This window comes from Primulina huaijiensis, chromosome 15 (genome assembly GCF_012295235.1).
Source record: "Primulina huaijiensis isolate GDHJ02 chromosome 15, ASM1229523v2, whole genome shotgun sequence".
Taxonomy (NCBI): Eukaryota; Viridiplantae; Streptophyta; class Magnoliopsida; order Lamiales; family Gesneriaceae; genus Primulina; species Primulina huaijiensis.
Genome location: NC_133320.1, coordinates 17,661,023 through 17,676,015, shown reverse-complemented (window position 1 = coordinate 17,676,015; position 14,993 = coordinate 17,661,023). Strand labels below are relative to the sequence as shown.

At 33.8% G+C, this 14,993-nt stretch overlaps 1 protein-coding gene across 2 annotated transcripts; it reads left to right on the top strand.

Annotated features, from left to right (window-relative positions):
- Positions 1-8,641: 8,641 nt before the first annotated feature.
- LOC140960464 (uncharacterized) lies at positions 8,642-13,019 on the top strand. Of its 2 annotated transcripts, none has more exons than XM_073418744.1 (11): positions 8,642-8,979; positions 9,260-9,335; positions 9,578-9,663; positions 9,895-9,988; positions 10,093-10,169; positions 10,784-10,911; positions 11,253-11,324; positions 11,755-11,825; positions 12,156-12,231; positions 12,520-12,663; positions 12,736-13,019. In XM_073418744.1, the coding sequence occupies exons 1-11, from the start codon at positions 8,737-8,739 to the stop codon at positions 12,773-12,775; spliced, it is 1,107 nt and encodes a 368-aa protein (XP_073274845.1). In that variant the 5' UTR covers positions 8,642-8,736; the 3' UTR covers positions 12,776-13,019. The 2 variants fall into 2 exon arrangements, with proteins under 2 accessions (XP_073274845.1, XP_073274846.1); XM_073418745.1 differs by having other exon boundaries at positions 8,779-8,979; positions 9,198-9,335.
- The last annotated feature ends 1,974 nt before the right edge of the window (positions 13,020-14,993 follow it).

The following is a 14,993-nucleotide window of genomic DNA, read 5'->3' as shown; positions in this document are numbered from 1 at the left end:
AATTTAACAGAATAACTTAAACATTTATTTTTAAAATTAAACATCTAAAATTCATCACGATTTATTAAAATATATTTTGAATATTCTGGATCTTTGTCGGAACTTGAGCTTTGGAATTCGTCGATCGCGCCAGAGGCCCTATTCTTTTTTTCTGCTGCAAACCAATCTTATAGGCACGTTAGCATGGAAAGTGTTTCTGGCTTTAAATTAGTTCTTTGGTCACCAATGATCCTTCAACATACTGAAAATGCTGATTCGGAAGCAACACTTGAACTTTGAATGGGTAGGACATCTCTTGCAATTGCAGATAAAACTGGATAAAGTTTAGAATTTACTTTACACCAATCAAGAACATCGAAATTATCCGTAGTCTCAATATATTGACTTAGATAAATTTGGATCTCATTGTAATTGGTTGTTGTCACCGATTTTCCTTTGAACTTTTGTCGTTTCAAACTTTGAAAGAAGTTCAGTGATCCACTTTTTCTCTTATATGTCGGCATCTCCTCCGGCTGCGCACTCGGTTCATCACATTGTTCACTAGCATACAAATCAAACAATTCTTGGAGAGAATGCATGATTGACTTCTTTTGATCGTCAACATTCTTCCCAAGAAATTTAGCATAATATTCAAAAAAAACACTTCTAATCCTCCTTAATTTTGAGTAGGATCAAGTAATGTTGCTAAACCATGCACAATTGGGATAGTTTCCCAATATTTTAAAAATTTGTTTTCCATATTTGAAGCAAAATCACGCATAACAGAATCATCGCGATATTCAATAAATTTATAAAACATATTGAAAAGCAAAGGTAAAAACATGGTTGAAGTAGGGTAGTTGATGCCAGAAAATTTTTCGGTTGCTTCTTCAAAAATTTCTAAAAAAGAAACACATTTACTCAAAATATTCCAATCACGTCAGTTAGCATTAAAGATTGTGTTGTAATATTATTATAATATGGAGTAACTAAATCTTGAAAACGTAATAAAGTATGAAGCAAGTGATATGAAGAATTCCATCTAGTTTCAATAGGAAGAGGAAATTTTTTAAATTTAATTCCGGTTGATTCGACTAGTGTTTTCCAGTCACGTCCATATCTTCTTTCACGTAATAATTTCCCACATAATTTGAATTTTTCTATTACAGTGGATATTTGCTCATCGCAGGCACATTTAACACATAAGTTGATAATATGACACGCACATCTAAAATGAAGCAAATTACCTTCTAAAATTTGTTTTAATGAATCTTTAAGATATTTAATTGCAAGAGTATTGGCACTCGCATTATCTAACGTTATCGACATTATTTTATTTTGTATGCCATAAATCTTAACAACATTTAAAACATATCTAGCTATAGTGTATGCGATGTGAGACGATTCTAAATGATCTAGCGCTAAAATTCTTTTTTGCATTGTCCAAGTTTCGTGAATCCAATGACATGTAACAACAAGATATGATTCATATTTTAAATTAGTCCAAATATCAGTTGTCAAACTAACTCTACAAGAAATATTTGAAAGATGCGATTTTAGTGTTTCTTTATATTCTTTGTAAATATCAAAACAATATTTCTTAAGTGTGTGCCTAGAAATATTGTGAAAATCAGGTTAAATAGTACTAGTAAATTCAACAAAACCTTCTTGTTCAGCTAGTATAAAAGGTTGACAATATTTGGTAACAAAATTTACGATGGCTTTCCGAGAAATTTCTTTTGTAATTGTAAAAGCTTTACCGCTAAAAAGATTAATTTGTTGTTGTATTGGTTCCCTACCGAAAGGTTGTAGCGTATCAGGGTCAAGTTTATGTACCTTAACTAAATGTTTTTTTAAAGTACCAGTACCACCGGAACCACCACCCGTTTTGTAAGAATACCTCGTTTTGCAAATTTTACAAACTGCAAAATAGTTATTCGTACCTTGTTGTTCAATATCAAAGTGATCCCAAACTTTGCTTCACTTTACACGGGCTGTCGTCGTGCTCGTTGACATTGTGTTGCTTGCTCGAGTAGACGATGGCGTACCTACATCTTTGTTGGGGAGTTCCATGGCTTCTTCATCCTCGTGGCCAGGTTCGACTTCATCAAAGTCGGGGATGTAGCCAAAATGTTCACCAAAGTCGGGAGCATATTCGCCACCACCACCACAAAGGTTTGAAGATGATGCCATTGAAATCAAAATATTTATATGAGTAAATTGCGAAATAATAAATAAATAACAATAAAAATAATACGGATTATAGATAAAATTATAACACAATTATTGAATATATTTGGAGAAATGATAGCAAAGAAATATATTGATTGTAGAGAAATGAGAAGTTGAGAGAAAATTGATATGTGAAATATAAAAAATGAGTTGTATTTATAGATGATTTTGAGGGTTAAAAAAAATAATATTTACAATTTGGCCTCCAAAATTGGGGGCCAAATTTTAAAAAAAAAATTGCACAATTCAGTAGCCGTTCAAATTTAAAATGTGCAGCCGCCGTTGGCTGCTGCAAATGCAAATGCAGCCATTGGCCCAAAGGCCATTTTTTAATTTTTTTTTTAAAAAATTCGGATTATGGGTTTCGGGTCCCGTTTCGGGTCCGGATCCGAGCCGGTTCCGGATAAGGACCGAAACTGATTCGGAAACGAACCCAGAACCGGTTGAACCGATTCAGAAAATGCTAAAACCGGTTCAACCCACAAACCAACGGATTGTACATGGTTTCGGGTCCGGTTCTTCCATACCGGTTCAGGGTCGGTTCCGGGTCAAACCGGCCCGTTAAGCATGCCTAACTCCACTACCTTTGGCAACATGAACAAACGCAAGAGAATATTGATAGCTAGAATCGACGAAGTGCAAAAATGCCTGAATAACCAACCTAGGCACTGACTTCTGAAGCTGGAAACCATACTCAAAAAAGAATTAGACATTGTATTAAAGAAGGAAGAACTCATGTGGTTTAAAAAATCCAGGGAAGAATGGATTGTCTCACAGGACAGAAATACTAAATTTTACCATGCCTATGCTATAATCAAAAGAAGCATAAATAAAATTAGAGCTCTTATGGCAGATAACAAAGACTGGGTTACAGATGTGGAGCAACTAAAAAGCATGATCTATTCATATTATTCTTCCCTCTTCCAATCGGGTCCCAACTGCCATCACATTGCTATGGAAAAATGTAAATTCCCATTGCTTTCAGAAGCTAATTTAATTACTCTAAATGCACAAATCTTGGTAGAAGAGATAAAATAGGCACTTTTCGATATGGAACCATTTAAAGCTCCTTGACTAGATGGTATACCGGCAGGTTTTTTCTAGAAAATGTGGCATATAGTGGGAAACTCAATTTATGAGTTCACACTGAAATTCTTCACATCAGGAGAATTACCTAGGGGCATGAATGATACTCTTCTATCATTGGTCCCTAAAGTTTCGAACCCGGAGTTTGTTAATCAATTTAGGCCTATTAGTCTGTGCAATGTAAGCTACAAAATACTTAAAAAAACTATGACTAACCGTCTAAAACATGTGATGCCCGACCTGGTAGGGCCATGTCAAAGAAGTTTTGTCACAGGATGCCAAATTTCCGATAACATAATTGTCTACCAAGAGGTGCTTCACTCAGGAATGGGTCTGAAAAACCATGACTTGTATTGAATCTCCTAGACTGTCGATTCTTTGGGATGGAGAACAATTGGAATGGATCAAACCAGGGAGAGGAATCCGACAAGGTGACTCTATATCACCATACATCTTTGTGCTCTGTATTGAGAGACTAAGTCACCTAATCTGTCAAGCAGTTTATAATGGCCATTGGAAAGCTATTAGACTCTCTAGAAATGGTCCTCCTTTATAGCACTTATTATTTGCAGATGACATGATCCTATTTGCGGAGGCATCAATGGAACAACTAATATTCATCATGGAGATTCTAAATAAATTCTGATCTTGCTCTGGACAGAGAGTTAACTTCCAGAAGTCACAGATCTTTGTATCTAAAAATGTGGAGAATACAGTGGCTAATAAATTATCTTCTATGTCAGGGATCCCACTAACGACTGACCTTGAAAAATATCTGGGAGTACCTTCCATACACGGTAAAATCATCGTGTTTCTCTATGTATTTTATTTTTCTAAGATTTTTATCATTGGAACCGATTGGCCTTCTACGCTTCAATCGTTTTATGACATCATGAGTGTCTTCAAATTTTTTGTTTTGAATTTCATTTGTGTCGACAAATACATCTGGTATTTAATTTGCTATTCTTTGCATGTGCACAATTTGCTGTACATCTTTTTCATATTGTTTATGTAATGACCATGGGCCATTAGGCTGAACCAACATGAGCTTTGGCCCATATCTATGCACCACTACTGATCATGGATCTTTAGGATGGTCCATCATGAGCTCTACCCCATGCTCATGCACCGTCACTCATAGAATATCCCACTCTTGGAAAGTGGTTTTTTTTTTGCCTCTCCCAACAATTGAACCCATGACCTCCAGGCATAAGTACCTAGATTCTTAAAGTGTTGGTACAGTACCAACACTTTAAGAATCTAGGTAATTATGCCTGGAGGTCCTGGGTTCAATTTTTGGGAGAGGCGAAAGAAAGCACTTTCCAAGAGTGGGATATTCTATGAGCGACGGTGCATGGGCATGGGCTAAGGCTCATGCTGGACCATCCTAACGACTCATGATCAGTAGTGGTGCATGGCCGAGACCCATGTTGGTTCAACCTAATGGCCCATTATCGTTACAAAAAATATTTTATCTTTAAAGAATTTAAGATTATTTTTAAATGACATATTTTTCAGTAGGGTTGCATGCATGAAAAATATTTAAATTTTTATTTTTGAAAATGTGATTTTTTTTAAAAAAAAAATTTAGCAGCATTTTAAATTAGTAGACGCTACAGTTTGGTTCTTGGATCCAGATGTAACAATGATGATGTATACCATGTAATATCCATTTCAATATGTTTCTTTTCTCCCCATAACATTGGGAAGATTTCTTCATTAAAATGTCAATCAACAAAACGCGCTGTAAACACGTCGTCTGTCTAAGGCTCAAGATATCGAATGATTGATGGGCTATCATAACCGAATAAATTTCGATATTTCTTTGAGGTCTCATTTTGTTCGTTGAAGCGGTTCAATAGGCACATATACTATATATCCAAAAAATTTTAGATGAGAAATGTCTGGTTCTTTACCAAAGACAAGCTGCAATGGGGATATGCACTTGGTCTGATGCGAATTAATGTAGCAGTATATAAAATTGCATGTCCCCATATATAAACAAGGAGTTTTGTTTTCATAATCATTGGTCTAGCAATCAGTTGTTGACGTTTAATCAATGATTCAGCTAATCTATTTTGTGTATGTACATGAGCAACAAGATGCTCAACAATGATTCTCATTGACATACAATAATCATTGAAAATATGAGAAGTAAATTCACCTGTATTATCAAGTCTAATTTTATTGATTGTATAATCGAGAAATTGATTCCGCAATTTTATTATTTGAGCAAGTATTCTTACAAATGCCACATTCCGAGTTGATAATAAATATACATGTGACCATCTGCTGGAGGCATCGATCAATACGATAAAATATCTAAATGGTCCACATGGTGGATGAATTAGCTAACAAATATCACCCTGAATACGTTCAAGAAACATGGGTGATTCAATTTGGATTTTAGCGGGAGATGGTCTTATAATAAGTTTTCCAAAAGAACACGTTTTACATTGAAACTTGTTATACTGAAAGATCTTCTGGTCTTTCAGCGAATGACCATGTGTATTTTCTATAATTCTGCATAACATTGTTGAACTAGGATGTCCTAATCGATCATGCCAATTAATTAATATTGAAAAATTATAAACTACCATGTTTGATTCAATTGGACTTATATGTGTATAATACAATCCAATAGGGAGCATTTGTAGTTTTTCAACTACATATTTCTTTCTTGATTTATATGTGGTATGACACATATATTTCTCATTTCCTTCATTTATTGTTTGAGTATCATATCCATGGGAATATATGTCATTAAAACTCAACAAATTTCTTTTCGATTGTGGTGAATACAAAGCATCGTTTATCAGAAATTTTGTACCATTAGGTAACAAAAAATGTACTTTACCACAACCTTTAATCAAGTTTACGGGACCTGATATTGTATTGACTATTGTTTTTGCTGGTTTTAGTTCCAAGAAATATCTTTTACCTCAGAAAATAGCGTGTTTTGTATCACTATCAAGTATGAAAACTTCCATGAGATTAGTTCCTTGTTTAGCTTTGTTCATAGCATTTTCAATATTTGAACTTAAAAAAAATATGCAATGAAAATAATTTACTGATAATAAGAATGTAATTTATTGAAAAATATAACTCATATCATAATTATACAATAAAACATTATCATATGAGTAAATGAAAAATAAAACTATTTTACATTTCCATTCCACCAGTTTATTGATTATAACACATATCATAATTATAGAATAAAACATTATCATATGAGTATATAAAAAATAAAATATTTTATATTTCTATTCCACCAATATGTTGATCATTTTCAGAGAAATCATTCAGAAAAGCTGCAGCATCAAAATGAGTTGAATCACTCAAACGGTCACGGTTTTCAATGAAGTTGCTCTCTTTTCTTTTCCCTTTATTGATTCTTATAGAACTTACAAAGGTACCCGGGAGCTCGACAAATATGAGACCAATGTCCTGTAGTGTCGCATCTAAAACAAGAACTGTCAAATCATTTTGAGTGATTTTCATTAACATTCATGTTCTCATGATACCTTTTTAGTGGGTGATTCGTGAAGTTCTTTTGAGATGATTTATAGAAATAACTATCTTGAATGTTTTCAAAACCACGGCTACGACCACGACCACGAACACGACATCGACCAAAACCCTATCTTTGACCTTGATTTTGTTTTCCAGGATTAAATTTATTTTTACATACAACATTTACTTCTGAAAATGATGTTGATCCAATGGGTCGGGACTGATGATTTTTCATTAGCAGCTCGTTGTTCTTTTCCGCCACAAGAAGACATGCGATAATTTCAGAATATCTCGCAAATCCACGCACTCTATATTGTAGTTGTAGATCTATATTTGATGCTTGAAAAGCGAAAAATGTTTTTTCAAGCATTTCCAATTCCGTAACCTCATGTCCACAAAATTTTAATTGTGATATTATTCGATACATTGTCGAGTTGTAATCATTGACTTTCTTAAAATTTTAGAATCTTAACGTATTCCATTCATCACGGGCGGTCGGAAGTATAAATTCCCTTATATGTTCAAATCTTTCCTTTAATCTTTTCATAAAGCCATGATATCTTTTTCAATGAGATATTCACATTTTAATCATTCATCAAGATGTCGACGCAAAAATATCATAGCTTTTACTTTTTTCTTGTGATGATAAGATACCATTTTCTTTAGTGGTCTCATTTAAATTCATTGACTCAAGATGCATTTCTACATCGAGAGTCCATGACATATAATTTTTTCCCGTAATTTCGAGCGCAACGAATTCGAGCTTTGCCAAATTTGACATGGTGGTACTATAAAAATAACAATGTATTTTATTAGTTAAATTCTAAATCTATTAATATTGCAATACAAATTAACGGATAAATTACAAGTACAAGCATTCTTAAAATTAAAGAAAAAACACGAGACATATATTCTCCGATTAATACAAGACTGGTGAGTATAATAACCAAAATAATTATAAAAAATAACATTGAAAAAACCACCTTCTTCTTCTTCTTCTTCGAAAATTTGATGAAGAAAACTTTTAGTGAGGAAGAGTAGTTTTGAGTGATTGAATGTGTTTTTGAAATCATATTTATATGGTAAAAACTGGCTCTTTATGACAGTTTATGACCGTTTACAAAATCTTAAAAATAAATATATGTATATGTATAATTTTATGATAATAATATGATGTATATAATGTTAATCATGTTTAAGTAATTATGTATATAACATCACATTATTATAATGGGATTTCATTGACTCTTTTTATATAATACTGTGACATTATACATATATATATATATTTATTTATTATATAACACAATAAAAATATATAAACAGTGAAATAATCACACAACATTATTATAATGAGGTGTCGTAGACTCATTTTATATAATAATATGATATTATTCAAATATATATATACACAATAAATAAACTGTAATACTACAAAAATATATAAATGGTATAATAATATAATCACATCACATTATTATAATGATGTATCATAGATTTTTTTTATATAATAACATGATATTATATATTAAATATTATATATATAGGTGGATTTTTTTTAAAAAAAAAGAGACTCTTATATTTCAAAGAGACCCCATTTTATAGGTTGCTTTTGGATTCCTTGATTCGAATTTCAAATAAAACATTTAAAATTCATGAATCTAAAATTGAAGTAAAAATTGTGCTTAACTAAAATATGAAATTTCAAATCTACAGAAGCCAAAATAAGTTTTTTTTTTTTGTTTTTTTTTGGCGAAAGTGAATTTTTTTCCGATTCTGAGAAAGAAAACAACCATTTAAAAATTGTTTTCTTTTATTTGAAGTCAATCGAATGTTGACCATTCAAAAATCAAGATTTCAGTATCAGCGGTTAGTGGTGGTTAATATTCCAGCTCCCTCTTTCGCCACCACTCCGCCGCCATAATGCTTCTGTCTCTTCTCTCTCCACCGCCGGCGCTCATCGGATTCTCGACCACCCCTTCTTTTCCTAAGGACAAAATTCTTACGTGGAAAAGAATCCGTACAATTGCCAAGGCTTCTGAGGAAGACGAAGACAAGCCGACATTCAATCCTTTTGGATTCGTCACCGATAACCCCTCGAGTCGGAGTGCGATTCAGCTACCCGAATCCCCCGCCGAAGATGGAAATGTCGGCCAAATGCTCTATGTAATCTCCAACATTCCTAATCACTGAGTTATTTTGTTTTGCATTTTTTTCCCTCTTGACCCCGCTGAAACAGGGGATAATTCACAAATGTGTTGATAAGATAAGCTTTATGTATATTCATTTTGACCCATAAATTATGAAACCCTATTTTCATTTGAGCGAGGCGATGCTCTGCTTGCCGCTGTTGAATTCACTCTTGCCTTAAACATTGTGTTCAGCTTGAGTTTGTCGGTGGAGGAGACACTAATATTGGTGTATTTTGTCCCAATATTTATTCAAGAGAATAGAAGACAAAGGAAAGGAATATGGATCTTACATTAAGTCTGGAGGGTTCCGGTGGTTTGTGAGGGAGACAGGTATGATTTTTCTTTATAGTTGTATTTACAATTCTCGTATTTCAAAATGTTCAACTTAGTACAAGCTTGGTGTTACATCAACTGCTTCACTGGAGATTTCTCACTTGTCCTATAATGTGATGTGTGGGCCAATATGGCTAGACTTGGGTTCATGTATGAGATATCGAGTTAATGCAACTGATAATGTAGCACAAAATACGGCAGAATGTCTGAAACAAGAAGTAGCATTTTCCGTTTGACAGGATCTCCTCAAAGCAAGCGTGGAACCATTGTCTTTCTCCATGGAGCTCCAACACAATCCTTCAGCTATCGAGTTGTTATGTCTCAGGTCTCGTTGCCCATTCTAAAAATGAACTTATTAATTGTTGTTTCCGAATCTTTGCGACTGGTTGGAACTTGGTGCTTCTATTGCTTGGATGCCTTTTCTTACGGTGTAAAGATCTTTGTACTCGCGTGAGATAAATGCAGAAATTGAAAATGAAAGTGGTGATTGTTTATACAAACAAAAATATTGTTTGTTCGTACTTGTTGATTTCCGAGGCTATATTTCTTTCATTAGATGGCAGATGTCGGGTTTCATTGCTTTGCGCCTGACTGGATAGGATTTGGTTTTAGTGACAAGCCGCAGGCTAGATATGGATTCGACTACACAGGTTTGTGACTTTCAATCATCATGTTAAAAATGTTATCACATTGAAGATTCGTTTGACGTAATTTTATGGAGGAACTTCTTAATTTTCAATTAGTTCATTGGCAGAGAAAGAGTTCCATGAAGTATTTGACAAACTTCTTGTTACCCTAGGGGTGACCTCACCGTTTCATCTTGTAGTTCAGGTTTGAACATATTTAATTGCGATGCAGAGTTTGTTTACGTAATACTAATAAGTGAACCACGCATATGCTAGTGAAGTGAACATATAGATTCCATTCCACACATCTTTCTTTCTCAAATGCAAACTGTTATGGCCTTAAATAAATATAATCCAATTTATTCTATATCGATCTATAGTGGAAATCTAAGAGACCATGTGTTAGGGGGTGTGATTTTACAGCGGGGGCGAAAAGAATATATACGGGAAGATTGTTAGGAAGGGATTTTATCAAGAATATTATTTTGCTGGAATGTCCTAGCTTGAACCAGCAGCAAGAGAAATCACCCTCTCGTTTCAAGGGTTCTCCCTTGGGGTCATAATCTTTTATTCATGATGAAATTATCATTCTCTTGTATTCCTTCACATTTCAAGTCTAAAAATACTTAGAGGTGATATCATTCCATTTTTGCCTTAAATTGATTTATCGAGAAAACTTGTGGTTATAACACAAAAATTCTTGGACTTCTTGAAAGTACTATGCAGACATCCAAAGTCATTATTTGCATTTGCTGCGTTTAGTTACCATCTTACTTCAATTTGGAGCCTGAAGTTTTTCCACTTATTTTCTTTTTGTAGGGTTTTCTTGTGGGATCATATGGATTGACATGGGCATTGAAAAATCAAAGCAAAATGTCAAAACTTGTGATTCTGAACACCCCGTTAACTATCTCATCTCCAGTCCCTGGACTGTTCCAACAACTCAGGTTATATTTTTCTTTCCATAATTCATGGGTGAAACATCAACAAATTCGCTCATGATCAAGTTACAACCTAAGATCTATTACCATATTATGTTAACTGTTCGTATTTCGTTCACTTTATTAGTATGCTCCCAGGTACTTGTAATTGTGATCCGTTTGCTAGAACCAAGGGGTCTTTCTGTAGAAACTTCCATGAACAATGGTCGTTTTTCCCCCAATCAAAGAGTGCTTGTCATTTGAATGACCATCATTCTCAATTTTTCATGGTTTATAAGTATTTAGTAATTATCTATTTGTTTGCTAATACAACATGGTCTTTCTTCTCCCTTTGTACTGATAACCAGGATTCCATTTCTTGGTGAATTCACCTGCCAGAATGCTGTTATGGCTGAGCGTTTTATTGAAGCTGGTAGTGCGTACGTATCTAGAAATTTCTTATCCAGTCTAAATCCCTCCACTTTTAGTTTAAAATATGTGTCCATAATTTTGGATTCTATTTTTTTCCCTTTTTGTCAGCAAGCCCATAGTTCGTCATATTTTCTTGGTTTTGTGCCAACATTTTCTTACAATTTTTCGCAAACTGAATTCCACTGTTGCTACATTCAAATGAGTGTGGCCCTTCAAATATAGCATGCATCTGAAACCTTTTTGCTAATTTCTTGAAGATTTAATTGGACATGAATGAGACATTTTTTACAGCAACGTGTTGGAGTTTTACCCTGAGAGCAAAAAGAAGTATCATGTTAAAAAATCATCATCGATTGGCATTTGGAAGTTATTTTCTTTTTAGTCTATATACGTTCACGGAACATATCCTAATGAAAAAAAGAATTTTTTACTTGGCAGCTATGTGTTGAAGTTGGAAAAAGCTGATGTGTATCGGTTACCATATTTGGCGAGCAGTGGACCTGGTTTTGGTTTGTTCCACACTCAAATCTTGTGATGATTATTTCTACAGAACTTATTCGTTGTACTCTCACTCTCAAAAAGATGAGTAATCCATCAACAGTCTCCTATTTTTTGTCAAGAAAGATCTCAAAATTAAAGGCATAGGCAAACAATTACAGATAATTTACCCACTGTTGATTGTCTCTCATAGTCACGTATAGGTAGGACCAATTCAATACTACAGCAACCGAAGCTTAAGCTTCTCCTAAAGCATGGGAAAATTAGTTTATATTTGTCCCTATAGCATTCATGCACGCATAATATACACGGCTAATTTTATTTTATTTTTTCTGTTCTAGCCCTGCTTGAAGTTGCTAAGAGAATGAACTTTAAGGATATTACGAGCCAAATATCTGTTGGATTTTCATCTGGAAGGTACTTATTAGGCTGGATTTGTTTGTACACTACATTTTTATGTTGGCGAATGCATGAAGTCTGAATTTTCTTTTCGAGACAAAGCAATCCAAGAATTACTGATTCAGTTAACACAATACAATGCATTTTAAATTTAATGAAACTGCATTACTCTTGAAAATATTTCATGATCATGATCTATACGACGGATTCAAAATTCTTGAAACTTACACAAACTGCAGTTAGTGCTACTAACTACACGATTTCTTGTTACCGAAATATGAAAACTCTTGTGATTCTTTTTTAAAGCTGGGACAAGCCGACTTTAGTTGCATGGGGGGTATCAGACAAGTATCTTCCTCAAACAGTGGCCGAAGAATTCCAGAAAAGGAATCCTGATGTAGTAAAACTTAAGCTGATAGAAGGCGCGGGTCACATGCCACAGGAGGATTGGTAATCAACATTTCTCCCAGATATTTGTTCATACATAAAATCAAATCTCTTGAAAGCAATGTCTATTTGCAGGCCAGAGAAAATAGTAGATGCCTTGACAGGTTTTCTTTGACGAAAAATTATGTCAGCATGTATCGACGTGGTGGGAAGCTATGGTTCTCGCCTCAAATTATTTGAAGCTCTTATATTGTTATAAACATTATTATGTAAATATACTTTTTCTTTATACGTTTTTCAATGACACATGTTATGTTATTTTGTACTTTCTTCTGTTCAAACACAACAATTACAAGCTAGCTATGTATATTTGGGAAAATAATTATGTATTTGTTTGATCAGCAGGATTGGTTTGTGCACTACTCGTGTATTTATTTATTTAACAGTAATTTTATTTTACTGTGAGTGATTAATAAATATGAGTATTTTGTTGTGTTTCTCATAAAAAAAATATATTTATTGTGTTTCTTGTGCTAAGCACGGTGGCAGATGTTGTGTGATGGTACTGATTAAATTTGTATCTGGAATCATTTGTCATCGGAGTATAGGGTACTTGTCGGAAATTTCGACTTTTTTTTATCTCATACGGATACAGATTTAGTTTTTGGATCTTAGATTTGACAGATATTGTCAGTGTGACTGAAAATGTCAATGTATGAGTATTATTATTATACCACCTTCCATGCGGTGGAATACTTTAGGTTTTCCTGGTCCCTTTGTGGTCTAATACCCAACCATCATATATGTGTGTTTTCTATCAATGGATATATATACAACTATGTGTCAATGATTATACACAAACATACATGTATGGTTAAATCCGGAAATGGAGATGTTATGTTAACCGCACTGAAAGAACAAAACAACCACAAAGTAAGTGGAATGAAGAAAATCTTGTCGCTCCTATATATTTTGTTGCTCTGCATGGTAATAAGAAATGGCTGTCATAAATGGCTCAATCATTTAAATTTCAAATATATTGCAAATCTTAGCAAACAAAAACTGGTCTCAAGGTTAACTGACATTGATTTTATCAAAGATAAAGTGTGTATTGTATGTCAGTTAGGCAAACATGTCAGATCAACTTTCAAGAACAAAGGAAGGATCTCAACAGTTGGATGTCTTGAACTTCTATACATGGATCTATTTGGTTCAATACCGGTAATGAGCCTAGAAGAAAGAAGTACACCTTGATAATTGTTGATGATTTCTCAATATATACATGGGTGATCTTTCTAAGTTCCAAAGATCATACCGTTGCCCAACTAAGCAAGCTCCCAAGGAGATTAAAACTGAGAGAACTGCTGTGGTGGATAGGATCGGGACTGTTAGAGCCACCGAGTTTACCAACAGACTCCTTTCAACCTATCTAGAAGATAATGACATCAAGCACGGGCTTCCAGTTGCAAGAACACCTCAACAAAATGGTATTGTTGAAAGAAGAAACAGAACACTATAAGAGGTGGCTCAAACCATTCTAGCAGAATCTGATACCTCTTAAAGTATTTGGGTAGAAGCTGTAAATACTGCATACTACAGACTGAAAAATAAATGATTCAACGAGAATTATGGAAAGACTCTCTATGAGACCTGGAAAGGAAAAACAACCATAAATATCATATTTCTGCATATTCGGTTGTAAGTGCTTAATTCATAAAAACGGTAAAACACATTTAACTAATTTTGATGCTAAATATGATGCTGGTGTGTTTTCAGTATATTCTTTGGTTAGCAAAGATTATAGATTTTACAATTATATAACTCTAACAGTTGAAAAATCTGTACGTGTAGTATTTGATGAATCCTTTATGTGTCATGATAATAGCAGTAATAATATACATGATTTAATCAATAGATTGGATAAAAGTAATCTTGATTATAGTAGTGACCATGAGACAAATTTGAGAAGAAAGCCTGAAATTACTCCTAAAGCAAGTACAACCGGCAATGCAAAAGCTTATCAAAATCAAGCTGGTGAACAAATCGAACCATTGAACAATCAATAGCCAGAAATTCATTAAATGGAAGATCATACTAAAACAAATGAAGATCCAACCATTCATCACCCAGATCCAAACCTATTTGAACCAAGTGTCCAGTAGAATAAGAATATCCATCGAGCTGGTCATAGGTAACTTAACCGCTCCTCTAGGAACTAGAAAACAAATGATAGATGAATTTTTTCATGTGTGTTTTTCACAACTTGAAACTAAGAAGATTGATGAAGCCTTAGGTGATTCAAACTAGATAAATGCTATTCAAGAAGAACTTAATCAGTTTGATAGAAATAAAGTTTGACATCTAGTTCCTCAACCAGCTAATATACATGAAAC